Source organism: Dioscorea cayenensis, chromosome 26 (assembly GCF_009730915.1).
Source record: "Dioscorea cayenensis subsp. rotundata cultivar TDr96_F1 chromosome 26, TDr96_F1_v2_PseudoChromosome.rev07_lg8_w22 25.fasta, whole genome shotgun sequence".
Classification (NCBI taxonomy): Eukaryota; Viridiplantae; Streptophyta; class Magnoliopsida; order Dioscoreales; family Dioscoreaceae; genus Dioscorea; species Dioscorea cayenensis.
The window spans coordinates 479,548-503,339 of NC_052496.1; the positions used below are offsets into that span (position 1 = coordinate 479,548).

The following is a 23,792-nucleotide window of genomic DNA, read 5'->3' on the forward strand; positions in this document are numbered from 1 at the left end:
CCGTTGCCGAGGATCGAGTCGCGATCGGCGATCTTGCTGATGAAAGCTGTCGCCCGACTAGGCATTGTTAATAAACCGGCGATGGCGGGGAAACATTGTGTATTTATAACGAATTGAATGTATTTACGGAGACATTGTTATTTTAAGCGGATACTGCTGTAATTTGAAATATTTCAAGCGATGTTTAAGCGATGAATTGAATTGTGTATTGATGGGCGACTTTCCATATTTAGTTAAACAATAAGTGCATTCATTTAAGCGAGAGAAAGTGTTATTTTTAAGCGGGTACACGTAATTTGAAATATTTAAAAGCGATGTTTAAGCGATATATACTATATTTAAACAATGAAAAGTGAAATGTACACAAGCACAGCGTAAATTAAACAATGAAATAAAACCGAATGGAATTTAACCCAGCTTTACAATTCAAAACAAACAAAATTTACATTAAGGTATACAAGTCATGTTCTTGAACACGAAAACAATGAATTGAATTTGTCGAGTTACATTTGAAAACAAAATTGACGATCGGATATACTGAGACATGTTATTCAAAAAGCAAATTTAACCCAGCTTGTGCGACCCCCTTTGTCATGGGCCATGGTGCCCTCCCCTCCTTAAGTATCCGGGTAACATACCGTGTCCCGAGGTAAGGAGCGTACATGCTGCGGTGGCCGTAACTTCTCACCCCTACGATGGTGCTCGATAAACCGCATGGCGTGAGGCAGGCGCGATCGGCGCTTCCTTGTTTTTAGGCGTGGGGTTTTACGTATGCCGTGCTGGCGGGTACTTTCACGTCGCCGACTCGCCTAACTCCATGATCGACACAAAGGTCGAATAGATTCATTGTCGAGATATGCAAGTCGAGATTAGAATACCGATTTAAATACCAAGCAGATATTAATCGGACGTAATTAAAGAACTTACCATGTCAACAGCGTCCTTATCGTACCCGGACATGAAGAATAATGCTGTATTCTTGATTATCATTGTCGGGGACGGCGACATGGAAGTGGCCATTCATGATTATCGGGAGGATGACAATTTGAACTTCATGCGAGTTGCGCACGGCATCCCGATCATAGCCATAATTGTGTCGTATGCGTCGTCACGCTTTGGCATAAGCAGTATGAGCGATCGATGATGGGCGGCGCTTCTTGTAAGGATATGGCTCTTTGCTCGGCGACTTTTTGTATTATGCATCTGAGCGTCCATCACATCATCGATGACCGTCTCCTTCCCCTCAGCGGCGTGTATAACTCAGTCGGCGTGTGGTCTTGGCAGCGTCGTTCTTCCTACGGCGAGTCTTTGAGGATTAAAGCGATATGAGATATTAGAAGACCATATTGTATAATATTTAAATGATATTATCAATTGTTACATGATATTATATATAATTAAGCGGTAAAGGCGAAAACTTAAATGATAACATAATGGTATTAAACACTATTAGGTAATAGTTAAACACTATAAGAAACCCTTTAAACAATATCATAAAAAGCGTTACACTTACCCGTCCATAGTGCGGTTGAGGAAGATCCTCATCAACTCCTGCTTTCGTATTTGTTAAGGCGACTCGAGGCCAACCCATTTCTTCTTCTTGAATAAAAAGCTTTCCGAGCAGTATGGTCGATTTTTTTGATTGGCCTTGATCATCTCTCTCGTTGCTCGGTCGGGGTCTTCATCGAGCATCTTCCTTGGATGCGGGGGACGATGGCGGCGAGCATCAGCTGCGAACACATCCTTACATTGTTGTTCTTGTTGTGGGATTGTGTGCGGCCCCGATCTTGAGGGACGGCGGCGGCATCAACCGCGAGACACTTCCTTAACTTGTTCTTGACCTTGAGGATTGTGTCCATCTTTGATGCACGCAATCTCGGCCGGGGATTCAGCGGGTCGGCGATTCAGTCGAGAGAGAGTCAGCGACCTTCTCGACCGCGGCAGCAGCCACATCATCTCGATGTCCTCCACCGTCGTAGCCATGTCATCAGCGGCGGCAGACTCGATACTGACATCGGCCGCCCGATGGTGTTGCTATTGTTCATCGTCGGTCGGCGGTGGAGACGAGGCGATATTATTCTCCTCTTTTTCGCAAGTCTCTTGAATGTGGCCGCCTTGGAATGACCTTCCGATGATGTCGTCGTCGTCGAAATTCCGGCGCCTCGTTCGTCCGGGTGCTCGGTTCTTTCGAGGGATGGCGCGGCCGGTTGTGAAACGTCCTTCGAGCGCCTCCACGCGGCGACAAGCCCGGGAAACTTCGATCGTCAATATCTGGCATACTGCGTAAGAGTTGCGGTGACATCTTAGCCCAATGTCACGGTGGGAAATTTGCCCGCGGTCGGAGGGGCTGCCATGGTCGGGGGGCCCCTATCGTTGTCGTGGTAGGAGGGTTGTTGCGATCTGCGGGGTAGGGGAGGGCTTCTCGGCGTCGAGGAATCGTCGTGGCGTGGTGGGGTGGAAGTAGGAGAGCAGGCGTCCGGTAGCGCGCGATAGAGGCTGCCCTCTCGTCACGCCTTGAGCTAGTGGTTCGGGAGCGATGGCATCCATCAGTCGGTTGGCGCCAACAAATATTTCTTCTTGACGTCGCAGGAACCCGATCTCGAGAAACTATATATTTAAGCGTTATAGAATATAATTAAGCGGAGAGCGAGAATATTTAAGCGGTTATTAATAATAGTTAAGCGGTAAATACTAAAGTTAAGCGCTAAAAAAACAATGTTTAAACATTAAAGACTTATGTTAGACATTGTCCATGATTTATTACCTCTTTTTCCATCGGCGATGACAAGCTCGTTTCTCACAGTCGCTTGCTTAGGTAAGTACTTTCAGCGTAGTAGCGACATCCTTGGGATCTTGCGAAAGCGGACTTTCTTCCCCGTTCGGTCATCTCGTAAAAACCAGGGACGTTAAGCGCGACCAGAGCAACCCTTAATGTACCACGTGTTGGTCTTCTTCCCGGCGCATCTATCTTGCACTCGGGCGGCCGCTTGTGGAATATCCTCCATGCAAGCCACTTGTGCGTCGCCTGCGCCCGTGCGTGTCGCCCCATGGTGGTAGATCATCGGCGTAATCAGCGATCCGATTCGGAACCGAGCATGATGTATTTGGGAAGAGGGCTGTCCCCGTGAAGTACGCCGTCGGGAGTTTGACAAAATTATCTTCTTCTCCCTCTGTCGAACAAGTTGCACGAGTGCTCTTGATGGAGTCTCGTGTCTCTCGTGGGTCTTTGATGAGATCACCCAGGCCTTGAGCAGCGACTGGTTTTCTTCTTACGAAAGACCAGCTGCGTCGCCATCGCTAGCCCTGAGACCAAGAGCGAGGGCCACATCTTGAGGTGCGAAACTTCGGCGAGCTTTCCCGATCCTCGAATTTATTGAGTGCGACCATCGTACGCTTTGCAAAAGAGAATCAAGAAGGGCCCTCTCTTGGTATATGGCTTCGAGCTCGATGAGCCGCATAAGCGGTGTCCCTTCGAATAATCTCCCGAGTGTCGAGGGGTCGTGTTAACTTTCGATTCGACTAAGGTCTCCTGGCCGGTGTCAAATAGCAGCGCCCATTAACTAGGTTGACCGCCGTAATCACAAGCTGCGGTATTGACAAAAGTTTAAGCGTTAATATAAGGTTTTTAAGCGGTAAACTCTCGGTTATTAAGCAGAGATATAAAATGTTAAGCAGAGACCCATTTTGTTAAGCAGAGGCAGGGAATACTAAGCAGAGACAACAAATGTTAAGCTGTAACATCTCATTTCTTAAGCGTCGACCTCGTTTGTAAAAGCGCAACCATATCAAGCGAAGCGGAAATGTACATTATAAATATTACACGAAATCATAACAATCGAAAAAAAACTATTTCGATAGTGTATACATCTGAAAATGCAAAAACAAAAACAAAACCCTAGCAGAAATCTCCTGCGGACTAACAAAACCCCGGTAGAAATCCCCTGCGAGACTTGATATCTTCCAACAAAAAGCAGGGAGCACGAAAACAAAACCGAAAAAAATCTTTCTTTGTATGAGCAGGTTAACATAAAACCATACTCAATACCTTAGATTGCAAGCGATGAAATGCCAACTAGTTCTGCGAGGGGACTTCTCCTTGAGATCTGGGTGGAAAGGGAAAAGGCGATGAAATGGCAATTCGGAGGCTTAGCGGTGAGAGACAACTTCGGAGGCGACTTGAAATGGAAAAGGCGAAGGCGTGAGTTGAGAAAAAAAGCAATTAAAGCGGCTCCGATAAATTAGTCTCTCGGGGTTACCCTACGGAAAAACCCCCACTTCCTCTCAAATCGCCGAGATGGGCTGCGACCCACGACTCCCCATGCAAGGGCATTTTCGTCCAAAAAAATTTGAAACTCACTCCGTTCACATCCGTTACAGGGTTTGGGGGTTTGAAAAACATAGACTTTAAAAGGAGGGGGTTTTTGGGGATTGCAAAACTAACGGGGTGTTTTTGGCAATTTTACAAACTTAAAGGGTTTTTTTGGCAATTTCCACTAAAATTTATCATATATTTTTTTTTAAACAGGTTTGGATGTAAATTTTTTTTAAAAAAAAATCGTGAGTATTGTTCTTTTCATTTCGAACTTGTTATTTTACCAGTTTTCTAAAAAAAAAGCCGGGAGGGAGTGAAAAAGAATTTTGAGTAGTTTAGATGGTTTTTCTGCAAAAACGTTACCAGTGACAGCTTAAAAGGAGAGCAAGGCCTCTCACCGCTCTCATTCGAACACCGCCCAGTTCGCAGCGATGGTGGACGGGCATCACTTCAACAACATCCTCCTCGGCGGCCGCGGTGGGACGGTACACTCTCTCTTCTTCTTCTTGTCTCGATTGATGCCCTCGATGGCTTGTAGGGTTGCTCGTTTTCTTCGCTCCTGATCGATCTCTTCGCAACGCTTTTAGGGTTTTTTTTTGGCATTTGGTCTTTATTGTTGGTGCTTGTGAGTTTCTCTTGTTATCTGATTCGCTTTACAAAAGGGTTTCGTTTTCTTCGTTTGTTTTAATATATGATGTTTCGGTTGCTCGATGGGAAGTAGAGGATAGAATTGATCTTCTTTGGAGTCTATCATGCCGTGGGTTTCTAGGGTTTCATCAAGCTTGGCAGCTGAAAAGTGAAAAATTATTGTTCTTCCTTTTTTTTTTAAATGTTTTTATAGAAGAGAATGATCGATGATAGTATACGGTATCTGGTTTCTGTCATTTTTTACTTTTTCTTTTCTTTTAATTATCGCTGATAATTTTTCGGGTTGCAACGTCAAAGAAGGGTTTTGAGAGTCGTGCGTATACATTGAGCATATAAATTCTAAATGTCTTTGTTTATTTGTTTAAGCTTTTTTAATTGTATGTGTCTTGTGATGAGGTGATTGCAGAAGCCGGGCCAACTAAGGGTGCATTCTGGAGGAATTTCATGGAAGAAGCAGGGTGGTGGAAAGGTGGTCGAGATTGAAAAAGCTGATATTTCGCGAATGACCTGGATGAAGGTTCCCAGGTCATATCAGCTAGGTGTTAGGATTAAGGATGGCTTGTTTTACAAATTCATTGGCTTCCGAGAGCAGGTTAGAGTTCACTGACACATATGCACACATATGGACATGAACACTCATAGGTGTAAGGGTGCACAAAAACACCTCTATCTCTTTCATGTTGTACATGCTTTCTTTCCTATGCTTGTGTTCTGATTGTTGAAGATTTAGAATGCAGTGAGAAGTAGAGGAGAATAATAGGGTAACATAGGTACAGGACAGACTATTGGCTGAACTGAGTGATACCTCAAAAGTGACTCATCCCACTTAACCTATTTCCAATTTCAAATATTACTGAATTTTGAGGGCTACATCATAGGAAAATCTGACACGAGAGTGCGCATAAACATACAAAGTCCTCTTTGTTTCTTAGGTTGTGTTATTGTTTTGATTGGATAATTTTTTTTTTTGGACTGGAGAAAATGAGCCTATTATATTGCATGATTGAAACTCTTGTGTTAGGTATCCCATCATTTTTTTATGGGTATATCTAATGAGTTCCTTTTTCCCCTTGTGGCCTTTATTTATGTTATATGTGTGCTATATTTCAATTTGACTCATTTGCAGTTTCAATATAAATATTTTGATATCCTGTTTGATCAGTATTCATTGGTTTGGTTGTTTTTTATATTGATGGTGTCTTTTTTCTGGCACAGGATGTCACTAGCTTGACAAGTTTTATTCAAAAATATCTTGGTGTAACTCCAGATGAGAAGCAGCTGTCTGTCAGCGGCCACAACTGGGGCGAAGTTGATATAGATGGTTACTAATATTGCCCCTTTCTTGTGTTTTTGTTAGCAAATTTATCAGTTTTTGTCATTTACCTGTGACCTGTGAACAATAGATCTATGAGTGTTTAATGAATTTCTGAACCCTTTTCTGTTTTTCCTATTCGAAATCAGATGGCATAATCTAATAGTCCTGTACACTTACTTAGGTTCTATCTAGATAAACTGTTTTAAATCCATCATTAAATATGATGTGATTTGCCTAACTCTTTCAAATTGCAAATATGTTTTCCATTGCATATAGGTGATCTACTGAACCATTGATGATCTGTTCTGATATGAATCTTATGTTGTTGAACTCATAATCATAAGTTGTTAATAGTTTTTTATTTCATTTTATTTGTTGGATGATAATTGAAATGAACTTATCATTTGTAGTGATTAAGCTTCTTTTGGGCATACAAATATTAGCATGAATTCAATGCTGTTTTCACTTTGCACACTGCTGTAATTATCATTTGCATTTGTCGTTATCTGGTCTTTTCCTGGTTGCATTAATCATATCAACTAAGTATTGAATATTGTGAAATTCCCATAAACTGCAGGAAATATGCTTACATTTAATGTTGGTTCCAAGCAAGCATTTGAAGTTTCTCTAGCAGATGTTGCTGTAACACAACTTCAAGGAAAGAATGACGTATACATGGAATTTCATGTGGATGATACAACTGGTGCAAATGAGGTGCCTCATCTAGTACTCCTTTCATGGATGTAATATCTGCTGTTGTCCTATTGCCATTTGGTTTTGTGAACTGTTTTTTCTTGTCGAGCCAGTTGTCATGCAAAAAACATACTTTGATTTCTGTAGATTTCCTTTGTTAGAAACACCAAAATTTTGGTTGGGTCTTAGTGTTACTTTCTGACTGTCCGGCTGATGTGCCTTAGGTTCACATCCTTTTTTTTCACCCCACTAAAATTTCACTTGCCACTTTTGCCCAAAAAAAAATAATAATAATCTTAGCTTGTCACAGTTTCTGCATAGTGCTTCACTGGATCATTGTTTTTTTTCTGACTTTTATCTTTTTTAATGATAGAAAGATTCGCTGGTGGATTTAAGTTTTCACATACCCAACTCTAATATTCAGTTTGCTGGTGATGAAAGTCGTCCACCAGCTCAGGTATAGAAGTCTGGCCCGATTGGCTTAGTTTTTGATGAGTTTCTGGTGATCATGATAACCTGTTCTATCTTCTTTTTGTAGGTTTTGCTTGATAAGATATTGGCCATGGCAGATGTTGGATCTAGTGATGAAGCTGTTGTCACTTTTGAAGGAATTGCGGTCCTTACCCCAAGGTATAAACTATTGAACCAAGTGACTGCTTGTTCGGCGGTTTGATATATTTCCTTTGATTTAACACCAGCATTTCTTTTTTTTCTTTTTTTTCTTTTTTCCAATTCTATTTAAAGTCTAAAGCAAAAATTTCTCCCTGCAGAGGCCGATACAGTGTTGAGCTTCATCTTTCGTTCTTGAGGCTCCAAGGACAGGCTAATGATTTTAAAATACAATATAGCAGTGTTGTCCGACTCTTTCTACTGCCAAAGGTTTCTTTTATTTTATTTTGGTCCTGAATCTACTTATTACCACAATAGCTGTTGATATACATGTTTTTTTGGGGTGGCTGCTGATACTTTCTACTTCTAACTTTAATTGGCTCTTGCAAGCTTTTTCAGGATGATCTTACTTTGTAAGTTTTCTCCGTTCTCTGCAGTCCAATCAACCTCATACTTTTGTTGTTGTGACACTTGATCCTCCTATCCGGAAGGGGCAAACTTTATACCCACATATTGTTCTTCAGGTAATTCTAAACTACAATATGATCCACCATAATTTTGTGGTGACAACGTTTGCTCATGGTCTTTTGCTGTGGTGACAATGTTTGCTCATGGTCTTTTGCTCTCTAGTTTGAAACGGAAGCTGTAGTTGAAAGTGCCCTTTCAATGAGTGATGAGCTATTGGCTACCAAGTACAAGGATAGGCTAGAGGCTTCATACAAGGTAATTTTTCTATTTGTGTTTCATGAACTGGGAAGTTTCAGGAGTCAAATCTATGCATACCATGGTTGATTATCTTCATGAGTCAAACCTACTCATGCTATGGTTGATTATCTGTTTGAAAGTTTCCTAACTGATACAGGAATTGTCTATGCAGAGTTTGTGGAAACTTCATTATATTAATATTCAAAAGATTCTTATCTGACTTAAATATTGGCTGTTGTACAATCAGATCTTAGAGCAATGTGTGATAGACATGTGGCCCACTCCTGATAGAAGACATGTTCATAAACATTCTGTTGCTTATGTGGCAATTTGCAATTTATGATGTGGTTCTTAAACTGCAAGTGTTTTCTGCAACGAGGGCTGGCTGTTTGCAGTTTTTATTGTAGTTGCATGACTTCTAGTGATGTTTCCAGTATCATAGTAATTCAATTCAAAGTGTGAATGCTTCTTCTTAAGAAATTGTCTTCAACCTAGAGTTTGATCCCAGTTCTGCTACACACTTGACATTGTTGTGTGCCACCCAAAGAGATGATGTGGTGTTCATTTCCAGCTTTATGTTTTTTTCAACTTATTTTAATTGTTACCCTTGGGGCAAGCAGTGTGTTGCAAACTGTCATGTTTTTTTTTTCTAATTGATTGTGTTGGACTCTTTTAGGGGTTGATCCATGAAGTTTTCACTACTGTTTTGCGCGGCCTATCTGGTGCCAAAGTTACTAAACCAGGAAAATTCCGCAGTTGCCAGGATGGATATGCGGTGAAATCATCATTGAAGGCTGAAGATGGAATTCTATACCCACTTGAGAAGAGCTTTTTCTTCTTGCCTAGACCTCCCACTCTCATACTTCATGATGAGGTATTTGCATGTGCTATGTGTAAATATTCAGTGGTTTGAATAGGCTGCTATGCTCAGCATACCTTGCCTTGTTTTAATAGCCATTTCTTTTGGTGTGTGGCATCTTCATGTGTTAAGGTTTATTGCAGATTGAATATGTTGAGTTTGAGCGGCATGGTGCCGGAGGCTCGAGTGTCAGTTCACACTATTTTGATCTGCTGGTAAAACTGAAAAATGACCAAGAACATCTCTTTAGAAACATCCAGAGGAACGAATATCATAATCTCTTTGACTTTATTAAGTAAGTGTTGTAGCCTTTTCTTGTTGGTGTGTGGTTTGTGTGTTTTATGTGCAAACCATTTGTAAGATCCTTTTTGTGATGTCTTCATTCTACTTTGGCATTAATCAAGTGGAAAAGGTTTGAAAATCATGAACCTTGGAGATGCGAAAACTACGAATACTGTTGCAGCTGTTCTTGACAATGATGATGATGATGCTGTAGACCCACATCTCGAGCGGATCAAAAATGCAGCTGGTGGTGAAGAAAGTGATGAAGAGGTGCCCTCAACTTCCTTCATCTTCTAGTACTATTTTTCTTTAGGATTTGATTTTGAGATACCAACATTTTATGTTATCAGGATGAAGATTTTGTTGTTGAAAAGGATGATGGTGGATCTCCTACTGATGATTCTGGTGAAGAGGAATCTGATGCAAGCGAAAGTGCTGGAGAAAGAGAAGTAATTATTAGATGTTCCGTTTTAGTGATATTCCATTTGAAACCCTAGAATTGTTTTTTTCCCTAATTTGTGGAAGGGCATCTTAGCTTCTGTTTCCGGGTATTGGCTTAAGTAAATTTGACAGTCATTTGCTTTTACTCTTTATGTTGTGCTCTTTACCAAATCAGAAACCGGTGAAAAAGGATTTAAAGAAAGAAGCTGCTGCTGCTAAAGCATCATCTTCCAAGAAGAAAGCTAAGGATGGAGAGGAAGATGGTTCAAAGAAACGAAGACAAAAGAAGAAAAAAGATCCTAATGCGCCAAAACGTGCAATGTCTGCATTTATGTTCTTCTCAAATTCTGAAAGAGAGGTATACACTAAATATCTGTGCTTTACTGTTCTAAGAATGTGTTACCTGAACCTTTCTGTAGCTGTGTAGCATGTTATTTCTCACATCCTGGTATGTTTTATCACCTATTTCATGCTTGCTGTTTTCTTAGGTGAAACATTGAGATCGAGTATCTTATAAATTTGAATCACTATTTGATCTGTCTTTTCTATGATTATCAGTTTCTTAATTCCAAGATAGTTCCTAATTGCAACTGTTTTATTGATCTTGATCTGTCTGTGTGTCACTTCTGCAAGTTTAATCAACACTTTGCTGTAAAAATCAGAAACTTTTTATGAAGAAAAGGTAGAAAATGAGAAAATTATCGGTGTTTTTGCAACAAAATAACACAACATGAGCTAAGAAAAGCATTGATTCTCATGTGTGCTTGATAATAATTCATATAATAGTGGCATGTTCTTTTAGCTATGAAAGGAGGGTGATTCTTGTGTGGCTATTCGTGCAGAATATTAAGAAAAGCAACCCTGGATTGTCATTCACTGATGTTGGAAGAGCTTTGGGAGATAGGTGGAAGAAAATGTCAGGTATGGCTTTGGTCTGTGTGCCAAGCGAAGCTGTTCTAATGTTCTTGTCACTAATCTTACAATCATTTCCTTATGTGTCTATAATTTTTAATAAAGGTTTGATCTTCACCATTTTGAAACATGCACTAATATACATATATGTAGATACAGGTGTGGGCATGTTGTATATTATAATTAGAACCCAGAACAAGTATTTGCATTTGTCTTGCCATTATGTCAACCAGCACAACTTTAAGCTTTTGATGATGAAATCACAAATTGTGTTGAGCATGATTTTTGAGCTCATCCCTGCAAACTTTCACAAGATAGCTGCAGTTCATCTATACATTCTCAGGAACTGCAACTTCATTGGGACAGTCTATCATCTGAAATTTATATTAGATACTTATCAAGATTGAATACTCATTTTATAATTTGAGATATTGATGATGAATGTTTTACATGCTTTGTGAACAGCTGAGGAGAAAGAGCCCTTTGAAGCAATGGCTCGGGCGGATATGAAGCGGTACAGGGAAGCCATGGCTGGATACAAAAGTGGTGCATCTGCGATGAATATCGACTCGGGTAATGAATCCGACAGTGGGTGATGCCTTGTTCAGGCAAGTGTTGGAATGTTTTGAGGCTAATGTTGGGAATTGAGATTATGTCGTTTAGACCTTATTATATAGTGTTCTACCTTAATTATATAGCTTCCTATTTCTACCAAAAAGGCTGCGCTAGTTGCTTAGAGGCATTATTATTGTTCCATGTGGTTGAGGCTCGCCAACTTGATCAAAAATTTTGGACTCATGCTAACAAGCTGACCTTAGATAGAATTTAGCTTCTTTGAAACTTGAGCTCAAATTTTGGACTCAAGCCAGAAAGAACTAGATTCTTACAAAAAGGTTTGATGGTTTAAAAGTTCGTTTCAAAAGGTTAATTGTGAGAATATCTATATAAACTTACAAATAAGTTATATCATAGTAATAATAATCATAAGAAGAAGGAGAGATCTTGTAGTGAGATTTCACGGCTTGCTGTTCATGAGAATACTCTTAAATCAGGCTTTGAATAAAAATAACTGCGTTAAAAATGTATAGAATAATTTTAAAATTTTGCATTAGTAGATAGAAACGGATATGCGAGCTGATTACAAATATATCACCGATAACTTCGTATATTGGAACTATCCACGCTTTTATGGTTAACCAATGTTTGAAAACGAGATGTAACCATCTTCACTAATATTCACTAATACACAATATATAAATCTCTCTCTCCGTAGCGTGTATAACTATTCCAACAAGGACTATTAACTATATAACACCATTTGAATAGGAACATTCACAAATCAAGAATACTTAATGACACATAAACGACTAGTACAAAGTACACTACCATAATACTTTACTCACTCAGGTCCTCAGGCATGCTTTCATGTGGCATTCTCCAGAATCCTGGCAGTCTTATTGGTATATAAGACAGCTTCCCAGTGTCGGCACTTGCTGTCTTTTTAATAATTTTGGTGTACCATCAATTGATAAAAATGAGATGCTAATATGGAGGTTTATAATGCTTCCCAGATCTTGTAATCTCTTCCCTCGGCCGCAACAACCCATTGTTTAGGACCATTTGCTGGTTCATAATATCCCGGCCCAATTTTGACAACTACTTTTTCATCCATCTCAGCTGCATACACATCCCTCTCTGCCTTGGTTATTTTTACCTGAAATTAACCAGATGTCTGTTGGAAACTATAGAACCATGTCCAGAAAAATGTTCTCCATAAAGAATAAGGATCTTAGAGAGAGATCCTATCCCTATTTATCAATGCATAGCTACGAAATATTGATGGTTTATGTGTAATCTAGGTCGAAAAATCTTTAATTAGAAACTTAAAAGCTGATTAGACAAACCTCACTCCTGCAATGTATTTTGTTGCGATTTCTGAGTGAAATTATTCTGGAAATCTCTTGTTGATGATGAGAGAAAATGTGGTCATAGAAAACCGCAGGTGTGCCTGGATGTGTCAAGATGTATGCGTATCCCTGCATCTCTTTACCAGCCGGGAATCTCCAATGGCCCTGAAGAAAATAACAAGTAAAAGATGATAAAAAAAAAGTATTGGATGATAAACCTGCCTTTTTGGATGATAATGAGCTTATTTTTATTTATTTATTTATTTATGTATTGGTTAAAACCTAGACCTAAGCTATTGTAAACAATCGTCAAGTAGGAGAAAAAAAAAAAAGCAGATAGGCAGTGAATTCATTGAGATATTGAATTCATTAATTTTCTTGACTTCTCCATGTATAGGCTGGCTGACCCAAATTGAGAAAAGATATTTGCTTGAGCACAAAAGAAGATAATATGGAGAACAGATTTAAACTACTTGTTTCTTCTTTTTATATAGTATTTGAAGACATTAAGAACGTATTCTACCTGAGTAGAACCAGTATCATGATTCTCTATGAAGGTAACAGCACGTGATGGCCACCAGCCAACAACTCCAGGAGGTTTTCCTTTGGAATCAGATAGCCGCCAATACTCGCATCTCTCCAGAGCCTAGTTGACAACAAATACTCTGTAAGTGAAGGCAAAATTGGGCTCATTCTATAAATCCATTATCTCGAAATTTGGGAATTCACAAAGCAAATCATTGGCAATTTTGTCATATCAAAGCATCAGAACATGTTTTCTCACAGAGAACATGTATTGTTTGCTCCCAAAAGTTTATGGAATATATCATACTAAAAGATGCGAACTCAATCTTAGGAAGTGGACTGTGGCCAACAGAAATCAGGAAGTACGCTAAAGAAGCTAAGGACTACTCCATGAAGACTAAAACAGAAAAAAGGCATAACTCACATTAATTTTCATGGTGAAATAAAGCCTAATCTGCCAGTATGTTTTTACTGGTGACCTATTCAAAGATTAATCAATGAGGATTAGGCTACATATTAGAGATCACAGCTCATTGATCATTCCTTAATCAAAGAAAAATAAAAAGGGTTCTTTAACCGGTTGCAAAAGAAAGGCCTCTCATTTGATAATCATGAAAAATACATATCAGATAGTAAGTTCACCATTAAAGCATGTAGTAAAGAGAATGTGTGAGAAAGGGTATAGATCTTTTAAACTTCATTTAATTCACACAGGAAGGTTGTGCTACAACTTAATAAATCCCTATGCCTTGAGCCCAGTCTGAACTACGAAGCACTCCTAAATGATGCTTAGTCATATGCATGCAGTTGCTTTTAAAGTGGCCACCACTAAACACGTAGAAAGAAGATTCTATATAAATTTCAGAGCATCTACAGTCCGGACTCTAGACTGCTGGTAATGGAAGAATTCGTTTCATTATATTGCTCCTTTGAACTTCAAGGTAAAGAGATACAAAAAGGAGAAAAAAAACACTTTGATGAAATAAGAGCTATAGTGTTACCGCATGAAGAATCCCTTTCGTAGTGACATCAAAGGCACCGGCAGTTCCATTTGTTGCGTTTATCCAGTCAACGATTCTCTGCCTGTGTGCATCTTGATTATGGTCCATCTCACCATATGTATAACTAAGAGAATCCCAGTATTCACCGACAGCAAAGTATGGTTCACTTGCTTCCAAGTAGTCTTTGACATAACCACCCCAGAATCCCCTGACAAAGTCTAATCTCCATCCATCATAGCCAACTTCTTTTCTGCACGCCAATAAGAGCAGATGTTATTTGTGCAATGAAAACAAGCAGGGAGGTTGCAAAACCTTTGCTTGTACAAACAAGTGAAAAATATGGATATTAAAGGAAATCTTGTTATCTAATGGAAGATTCATCTTATGTCAAATCAGTTAAATTGGCAATGTGAATTAAAAAAAGCATTTCACTCAAATATATATATATATATATGTGTGTGTGTGTGTGTGTGTGTGTGTGTGTGTGTGTATAAGGCATTCCTTCTTTTTCCATAAACATCATCCCTAGAATCTGAAAATGAAAAGAGACATCAACAGACCTCAACCAACAAAGCCATTCCTTTAGATCCTTCCTTACAAAATCCTGAGAGTGATCAATGTTTGGAGCAGCATGGAAATTATCCCCACTACTTTTGTTGCCTCTTCCCTGAAGAAGGAAACAATTTTTACAAAACAAGAGAAAAAGCAATTAAACAATTAATAGCATCAACACCATGAGCAGAAAAGGCCCTGATAACACTGCAATGAAGTCATAACCAAGATATATCATTACCTGGAAATGTGGATCATCAGCAACAACAGCCCGGTCATCCCAATTTAGGCGACCACCAAAGATATTCCATATACCATTCCCATTTTTATAATGTGCACAACGATGATTTAAGACAACATCACCTAAAACCGAGATTCCTACATCATGGAACCTTCCCACAAGATCCTTTAACTCTTCCATGCTTCCATACCTGGTAATATTGAAAATAAGAGCAAGACTATTGTATTGAAGAAAATAAATTCTGAGACCATTCCAGAATATGGAAGAAATTAACTTTAATTTATTCAGAATCTTGAACATCAAATATTGACTAGCACCATGCAATCATTTCCAATTCAGATCTAGAGGTTAATGAAACATTATATAGGTTCTTTCCAACTTCTATAAGATTGCAATTTATACATATTCTTATAATTAATGCCAGATGGAAAGTGACAAGTCACCAACCTGCATAGGTCTTAAGAAGGAAATCCTATAAATTGATAATTAAAGGAACATCCAACTTACTGCAAGCACAGGCAGAATAAATAAACGAAAAGGACCTGGTTCAAGTCATTAATCATTAACATGAAAAAATTGATCCTTTGACTGGTAATGGTGTGAGAATAGAGAAATTTCTTGAGCACAAACTAATACCTGGAGTTCAAATTATATAAGTCCTTTGGCATGTAACCTTCAGGTGATACAGATTCAGTAGGAGGTGGCAACCATATTACCGTAAAACCCAGAGAAGACAGTTCACTGGCCTTTGCACTGAGCTCAGAATACCATCTTCCAGATTTATTAGATTCCCAGTTAAATCCTTGACAAAGTATTTCATATCCTGAGCCTGTACCAGAACACACTTTTTTACTAGGTTCCAAAGTCTCAGCAACATCAAGAACAGATTCCTCAAATGTTGGTATTGAGCTTCTGAAGATGCTGTAAGCTTCTGCAGCCAATTTTTCAATTTCTTGCAGGATACTTTCTTGTGCTTCTTTAGTCTTTGTTGATTTGCGTTTTTCAGAGGAAATATCCGTCACTAAATTACGTATTTCATTGATGATTTCAGCAGTATAGGTAGCATGATCAACTCCTAATGATTCCTCCTTTGTTTTCCCAAAGTCTCCAGGTAAATTAGATTCAGCACCTTCAATTTGAGGAGTACTAAGCTCCAGAGACTTGCTTTCAAATGGATGCACACCTACTTGTGCATCACTTTTTTCCAGGTTATAAGGCTTGGTCCATTCAATATCCCTGCTGGTTTGAGAGGGCAAACTACTCATGCTTATGAGAGGAATATAGAAATCAGTTCCCATATTATTCAACCATACATATTCCTTAAGCTTGAGCACAAAAAGCAGACCTGCAATATCATTGTCCAACAGAAATGACGCCCAACAACCAAGGCCATCCTTTTTATGCTGCAACAAAAACGGAATGTACGGATCATAACTTAGCAAACAGGATCAATAGGTAGTCATTAAAGTTCAAGTGTGAAAGGTTTACAAATAAGGTAAAATAGATAAAAGGCTAGCATTTAGGCTTATGAAGCCAAATACTAAAACTCCATAACTAGAAATGTATAGCACAATCGATAATATACTAATAATACAACCTTGGACCCATCATATTTTATGTGATTAAATTGCAAGGCAGCTGGAAATTAAGTGAACATCCTAAAAGGAATGATTAAGAACATGTAAAGCTATATATCAACCATTTCTGGACTTGTTCATGTGAAAGACCTACCCAGGTAACATGCAGGATGGCTTAAAATTTGAAGCAGCACAAGATTTGAAGAATGCAAGCATGTAGTGGCCTCAGAGTTAGGCATGGAAACCCATTACCTGATTAAAATTTTGTAATCCAGCCGTGTTATAAGCAGGTTTATAACCTCCATTCTAGACTATGTACCATAACAAACCCTTTTAAATAGAAGTATTTTAATCATATATTATACAAACTTAATGGCATATTTATCATGATGAATCATATAGTGAGAATAAAAATGATATTTTGGCAAACCAACAAAATAAATAAAGATAAAAAGTTCCTTTCAAGTCTTGATATTTGAAAATTAGGGTTATTTAGAAAATAATTTAATGACCTGCATTTACCCAAACTAATGGTAATTAATAATTTAACAATCAAACATTCTAATTATATATGTACACCAACATATATGCAAGATATTCAGGTTTTGGGTTTCATGGGTTCTCTCTAGGATGCCTTTGAAGTATATGTACGGGTTCAGATTTAGGATACCTAATGTTCAAATCCCATAGCAGTCCTACCCATTCTGGCTTAATTTTGTATTCCAAACCCATCCCAAGTCATGGCTTTTTTCCAAGCCGTATTAATTTGGGTGAACCAGGTACCTACACATAAAAATTGTCAATATAGATAGGTTATTCATAGTAAAAACAAACTTTTAACAGATTAGGTAAGTCCAACAATGAAGGTACCCAGGCCCCATAAAACATTGGGATTTAAACTATATCCAGTTCAAAAATTCAAATACAAGCCGGTACAACAAGGTGAGTGTTGAACATGTTGCATCCGCTTAAACTTGATAGGGGTAGAAAGACAGAAATTAAAGAGCTCAAACCTTAGACACCACTAACTAGAGATAAAAGTTTGCAATCAAACATACCTGTAATGAAGTCTGTAGGGCATTACGTCTAAAAATTTTTGTTGCTGGAGGATGTGGAGTGGGAGGGATCTCCCATTTCTTACTGTTATCCCTGCAGACACCCCAATGGATAGTGACATCTCCCGGTAGATCAGTCTCAAAGTATACGAGATTTTTATCTGTCTCATTGCTTTTCATCACTGTAACTGTCACCGTATTTTTAACTTTCTCCTCTTTTGATATAGCATATTCCTCATAAAATCCACTGTGCCTACTCTGCTTCATACTAGGTTTTGCTTTGAAAACAGCATCCTTTTCTTTTGATTGAGGACCTTCAGCATTCAACAGTAAGCTAGAGATTTGGTCAAAAGCTCCTGACAACAGAAAGCATCAAAACTCTTTGTTGTCAGTACAAATCTATCAAGGACAGAGTGATCAATCCAGAAGTTAATTGACCCAAAAAGATAAAAAGAAATCTGGTACGCATCTGAATTCCAAAAACAATAAATAGAAACAGAATGACTAAAGAATAACAAAATTTGTGGTGCTACACCAGAACAAGACATCAAAATGCCCAGTAACAACCCGAGTATCAAATTATGATAATAAAAACAAAACAATGGTACAAAGTCATGTTATCCTACTCAAATTTAAGCTTTGACTACTATTATGAAAGGTGAAATGCACTTACTCAAGGTAGACTAAGTTATTGTCCAAGCATTATATCAGATGGGCACACATATAATAGTTACTTGTATAAGAATAAATGGCTATTAGTAAAACTGTACTTTAAAATGGTATCAAACGGAATACAAAAAAAATCAAACCTGGCCAAATGCTGAAGCTTTGCTTGTCTTCATCCTGGTTTTGATCCCCATTGAGATAAGCTGCCTTTTCATCTCCGTTAACATAACCCATCAGAGGAACTCTAAAATCCCTTCCCTTGAGCTGAAACCAAGCTCCTGATTCTTCTTCCTAAGGAATCACACAATTGTACCCACAATTGTAGTCATACTGACTGACAATAAAAGGATAAAGTATGAAGCGTTAAACCATTAAATGCCAATGAAAAAGTGCTTTGAGCTCCTGCAACATAAAGCTAATGTGGATGGAATTGTCGAGATTACTCAAAAAACAATAATTCAAATCTTTGCAGTGTATGTACCACTGTTGTTAACTTAATTTATCTGTATAAGAAAATATCCAAGCTGAGACAGTCACAGGGTTAGGTATCAAGCTAGTTATCAGCATATCTGGCTGGAAGGAGATTAAGACAACCTCAAATTCGGCAGAAATCCTCTATGGATCGTTCCCAGGCAATTACTCTAACAAATTATTTGCAATACAATGATCAGTAGTAAAATAATAGATTAGGTAAACATATTGATCCTTACTGGCTGGTCCATATGGTATCGACCATTTACTACATAGAATTTGTACATCAACATTACAAGTACAACAGACAAGTAAATTACCCAGATGATCAGCCATGTCCCTAAACACAGAATTAAAGGGAGCTGATGAATCAACTACAAAAGATAAGAGATTAATACCTTGAGCACAAAATGAATTGCCGAAATGGAAGTAGAGTTACTAATGTTGATTTGAAGTTCATTTAAAAAACGTCCTTCCCCAGAGGAAGAAGATTTCTTCATGGGTGTCTCTATCGCGTAGTCCTGCGAGTAGGATAATGAACATCAGTCCAAATACAAAGAAAAAAAAAAGGCCATAAAAACAATACCAACATGAACAAGCCCTAGAAAACGACCTTAATAGCGACAGAGCCCGGAGGTCTCATTTCAAGAGGTGGTTGATCCCATTCACTGGAGATTTTCACAAGAGTAACTCCCAATCAAGGCAAATCCCAGCAGTAAAAAAAAATTACAGCATCTAATTTCTCAATAAAATCACAAATTTGATGTAGATTACCCGCCGAGTTCGTCACAGTAGGTGACACCCCAGTGCAAGATCCACCTCCCTTCAAGATCACAACCCACAACCAACCTCCCCCCCAATCCCTCCCCCTCCACAGGATCCAATCTTACAGTCACCTTCCCTTCCACCTACCATTTCATCCAAACCCTTCAAATCATCCATAAAACAAAATACTGAAAAAAAAAAACAATAAATCCAAATCCACAAATCGAAATTACCATTTTCGTCCGGATCAGCGGGAAAATCTCAGAGAAGACAACCTCAGGTTCAGCAACGGAAGGAGCTTCCGCCAATCCATCACGAACGACCGGAAAAAACCTAGATCGATTAGGGGAGGTACCAAACCTGATAGGATTGGAGAAAATCGCGGCGGCGGCGGCGGGAATCAGGCTGCGGATCGGAGTAGAACACTTCAATCTCCTTATCTCCAGGTGTGGAAACATGGAGTTCTCGCGATGACCAAGATGGAGGATCGGTTTACATCGAATCATCGTCATCATCGCCATGGATGAGCTTCAGAGCTTCAGAGCTTCAGAGATCGATAATGAAGCTCTGCGAAATGGGACTTCTTGCTTTATAGTGGCGGATAGGATATCCAGGTGAGCTTTTACGTGGAGGTGGCTTTAAAGCAACTAAAAAAATGCAATTAATTAGAGGAATCCAGATCTGCTGTTTGGGTTGGTATAAATAGTAACATATAATTGAGGGCAAAGATGCCACGTTTAATTAATAGTATATGGGGCCCGCAGTTATGGACACGTGGCTTGTTTTACATGGATGTTGGTTATATGAGGATGTGAAGAAGATGAGTGTTAAGGTAGTAGATAAAGGCGTGAGACTTTTTGACACGCAAACGTTTGAAAGGGAGAGCGGGCCAGAGATTGGACCGACTAATTTGGCTTTATTGGTTTGGTAAACCGGCTGCATGTTTATCGGTTTACGTGTGTTTTTTTCATGGGTTAATTATTATTATTATTATTATTAGTGGAAATGCCAAAAAACCCTTTAAGTTTGTAAAATTGCTAAAAACACCCGTTAGTTTTTGCAATCCCCAAAAACCCCTCGCTTTTTAAAAGTCTATGTTTTTCAAAACCGAAACCCCCGTAGCGGATGTGAGCGGAGTGAGTTTCAAATTTTTTTGGGACTGAAAATGCCTCTGCGTGGGGAGTCGTGGGCTGCAGTACATCTCGGCGATTTGAGAGGAAGTGGGGGTTTTCAGTAGGGTAAATCGCAGAGACGAATTTATTGGAGCTAGTTTAATTGCTTTTTCTCAACTCACGTCTTGACTTTTCCATTCAGGTCGTCTCGAAGTTGTCTCTACTCGTGAAGCCTCTGTAATCTGCCATTTCATCGACTTTTCCCTTTCCACGGTATCTCGAAGGAGAAGTCCCCCATGTACTAGTTGGCGTTTCGTCGATTCTGCAATCTAAGGTATTGAGTATGGTTTTATGTTAGCATGCATTCTAAAGAAAGATTTTTTTCGGTTTTGTTTTGTGCTCTGTTTTTTTGTTGGAAGATATTGAAGTCTGCAGGGGATTTCTCACTGGGGTTTTGTTAGTCTGCAGGGGAGATTTCTCGGTTAGGGTTTTGTTTTGTTTTGCGTTTTCGTATGTATCACTATCTCGAAATAGTTTTTTTCGATTATTATGATTTGTGTAATATTTATAATGTACATTTCAGTTTCGTTTGATATGGTTGCAGTTTTACAAATGAGGGTTGGCGTTTAAGAAATGAGATGTTACTGGTTTAACATTTGTTGTCTCTGTTTAAAGTATTCCAGTCTCTGTTTAACAAAATGGGTCTCGTTTAACATTTTATATCTCTGTTTAATAGCGAGAGTTCTGGGTTAAAAACCTTATATTAGCAGCTTAAACTTTTTGTCAATCTGCAGGGGCTTGTGATTATGGCGGTCGACCCTAGTTAATGGGCGTTGCTATTTGAGCACCCGGTTGTGGAGACCTTAGTCGAATTGAAAGTTAACATGACCCCTCGACATCGGGAGATTATTCGAAGGACACCGTTTGCGGCTCATCTGGTGGAAGCCATATACCAAGAGAGGGCCCTTCTTGATTCTCTTTTTGCGAAAGATGCGATGGTCGCACCAATAAATTCGGGGATCGGGGAAAGCTGCTCGAGTTTCGGGACCTCGAGATGTGGCCCTCGTTCTTGGTCCAGCGTTGCGATGGCGGCAGCGATGGTCTTCGAAGAAGAAAACCGGTCGGCGTTCGAGGCGGTGATCTATCAAAGACCTCACGAGAGGCAGAGACTCCGTCAAGAGCACTCGGTGCAACTTGTTCGACGGAGGGAGAAGAAGATAATTTTGTCAAACTCCGATGGTGTACCTCATGGGGGACGATCCTCTTCCCAAATACATCATGCTCGGTTACGAAGCTGGATCGTTGATTACGTCGATGATCTACCGAGCCGTGGGAGCGTCTGGCATGGGCGCGGGCGACGCTGAAGTGGCTTATGGAGGATATTCCACAGCGGCCGCCCGAGTGCAAGATAGATCTTGCGGGGAAGAAGACCGACACGAGAGTGCATTAAGGGTTGCTCGGTCGCGCTTAACGTCCCGGTTTCTACGGTGGCCGGAACGGGGAAGAAAGTCCGTTCGGCAAGATCCCAAGGATCTTGTGCTACGGTGAAAGTACTTACGGAAGCAAGCGACGGTAGAAACGAGCTTGTCGTCGCTCGATGGAAAAAGAGGTAATAAATCATGGACGATGTCTAACATAAGTCTTTAATGTTTAAACATTGTTTTTTAGCGTTTAACTTTTAGTATTTACCGTTTAACTATTATTAATAACCGTTTAAATATTACATTCTCCGTTTAATTATATTCTATAACGTTTAAATATATAGTTTCTGAAAGTGGTTCCATGAATCTTTGAAGAAGAAATATTTGTTGGCGCCAACCGAGCGGATGGATGCCATTGCTCCCGAACCACTAGCTCGAAGGCGAGGATGAGAGGCGACCCTCTATCGTGCTGTGCTGGCGCCTGCGTTCTCCTACTTCCAGACCCCACCACGCGCAGCGATTCCTCGGCCGAGAAGCCCTCCCCTACCCCGGCAGATTGCAGACAACCCCTCCTACCACGACAACGAGCGAGTCCCCCGACCATGGCGGCACTCCGACCGTGGCGGCCCCACGGTGACATTGGGCGAAGATGTCACCGCAACTCTTATGCAGGGCGTGCGAGATATTGATGACCGAGTTTCCTCGACTTGTCGCTCGTGTGGGCGCTGGAAGGGACGTTCAGCGGCCAGTGCGCCGATCCTCGAAAAGAACCCGAAGCACCCGGGACGAGCGAGGCGTCGGAATTTGACGCAGCGACGACATCATCGGGAAGGTCGTTTCCAAAGCGGCCACATTCGAAGAGACTTGCGAAAAGAGGAGAACAATCTGCCTCTGTCTCCAGCGCGCAGGTGACGATGAAACAATAGCAACACCATCGGGCGGTGATCGTCATTCTTGAGTCGTCATCGCGTTGATGACATGGCCGTAGACGGTGGAGGACATCGTAGATGATGTGGCCGTTCTGCTGGTTGAGAAGGTCGTTGACTCTCTTCTCGATGAAATCGTCGACCCGGTGGAGCCGACTGCCGAGATGCGGCGTCAAAGATGGACACGATCCACGAAGGTCGAGAACAAGTTAAGGGTGTGTCTCCCCGATGATCTTTCGTTATCGTGGCCACGGTTGAGAAGATCGTCGAATCCGTTGCTGTGGTCGTGGCCGACACGATCTGCATGACCCAGCGGGGACACGATCCCACCACGACAAGAACCATGTAAGGAAGTGTCTGCGGTTGATCTCTGTCGGCCGTCGTCCCGCGTCGAAGCGGACACAATCCCACGACAAGAACAACAATGTAAGGATGTGTGCGGTTGATCTTTATGCCGCCATCGTCCCCGCATCGAAGGAAGATGCTTGATGAAGACCCCGACCAGAGCAACGAGGAGATGATCGAGGCCAATCAAAAATTGGACCGGATCGGCTCGGAAAGCTTTTTATTCGAAGAAGAAGAAATGGTTGGCTCGAGTCGTCTTAACAAATCTGACGAGGGAGTTGATGAGGATCTTCCTCAGCTGCTCTATGGACGGAGTAAGTGTAGCGCTTTTTATGATATTGTTTAAAGAGTTTCTTATAGTGTTTAACTATTACCTAATAGTGTTTAATACAATTATGTTATCATTTAAGTTTTTCGCCTTACTCGTTTAATTATATATAATATCATGTAAC

At 40.0% G+C, this 23,792-nt stretch overlaps 2 protein-coding genes across 2 annotated transcripts; one reads left to right on the forward strand and one right to left on the reverse strand.

The window, feature by feature from the left end:
- Positions 1–4,664: 4,664 nt before the first annotated feature.
- On the forward strand, positions 4,665–11,494 carry LOC120253146 (FACT complex subunit SSRP1). The gene is made up of 16 exons (XM_039261447.1): positions 4,665–4,797; positions 5,367–5,552; positions 6,176–6,281; positions 6,853–6,989; positions 7,342–7,425; positions 7,507–7,598; positions 7,739–7,847; positions 8,015–8,101; positions 8,208–8,300; positions 8,959–9,156; positions 9,285–9,436; positions 9,546–9,693; positions 9,774–9,872; positions 10,040–10,222; positions 10,707–10,785; positions 11,242–11,494. Exons 1-16 carry the CDS (start codon positions 4,744–4,746, stop codon positions 11,370–11,372), a joined length of 1,938 nt encoding a protein of 645 aa, XP_039117381.1. The 5' UTR covers positions 4,665–4,743; the 3' UTR covers positions 11,373–11,494.
- Positions 11,495–12,274: 780 nt separating this feature from the next.
- LOC120253145 (alpha-amylase 3, chloroplastic) lies at positions 12,275–20,148 on the reverse strand. The gene is made up of 13 exons (XM_039261445.1): positions 19,770–20,148; positions 19,546–19,679; positions 19,385–19,439; positions 19,170–19,292; positions 18,444–18,591; positions 17,638–17,990; positions 15,639–16,405; positions 15,003–15,192; positions 14,770–14,876; positions 14,210–14,459; positions 13,207–13,329; positions 12,681–12,848; positions 12,275–12,490 (listed from the first exon to the last, which is right to left on the reverse strand). The coding sequence occupies exons 1-13, from the start codon at positions 20,055–20,057 to the stop codon at positions 12,332–12,334; spliced, it is 2,865 nt and encodes a 954-aa protein (XP_039117379.1). The 5' UTR covers positions 20,058–20,148; the 3' UTR covers positions 12,275–12,331.
- Between the last annotated feature and the right edge of the window lie 3,644 nt (positions 20,149–23,792).

Excerpts from the sequence above, each read along its gene's own strand:
- LOC120253146 (XM_039261447.1), top strand. The coding sequence starts at position 4,744 with ATGGTGGACGGGCATCACTTCAACAACATCCTCCTCGGCGGCCGCGGT. Across the intron at positions 8,102-8,207 it reads ACCCACATATTGTTCTTCAG|TTTGAAACGGAAGCTGTAGT; the intron begins GTAATTCTAAAC and ends TTTGCTCTCTAG. Across the intron at positions 10,223-10,706 it reads TCTCAAATTCTGAAAGAGAG|AATATTAAGAAAAGCAACCC; the intron begins GTATACACTAAA and ends CTATTCGTGCAG.
- LOC120253145 (XM_039261445.1), bottom strand. The coding sequence starts at position 20,057 with ATGGCGATGATGACGATGATTCGATGTAAACCGATCCTCCATCTTGGT. Across the intron at positions 15,193-15,638 it reads TTATATAATTTGAACTCCAG|GTATGGAAGCATGGAAGAGT; the intron begins GTATTAGTTTGT and ends CAATATTACCAG. Across the intron at positions 12,491-12,680 it reads AAATACATTGCAGGAGTGAG|GTAAAAATAACCAAGGCAGA; the intron begins GTTTGTCTAATC and ends GGTTAATTTCAG.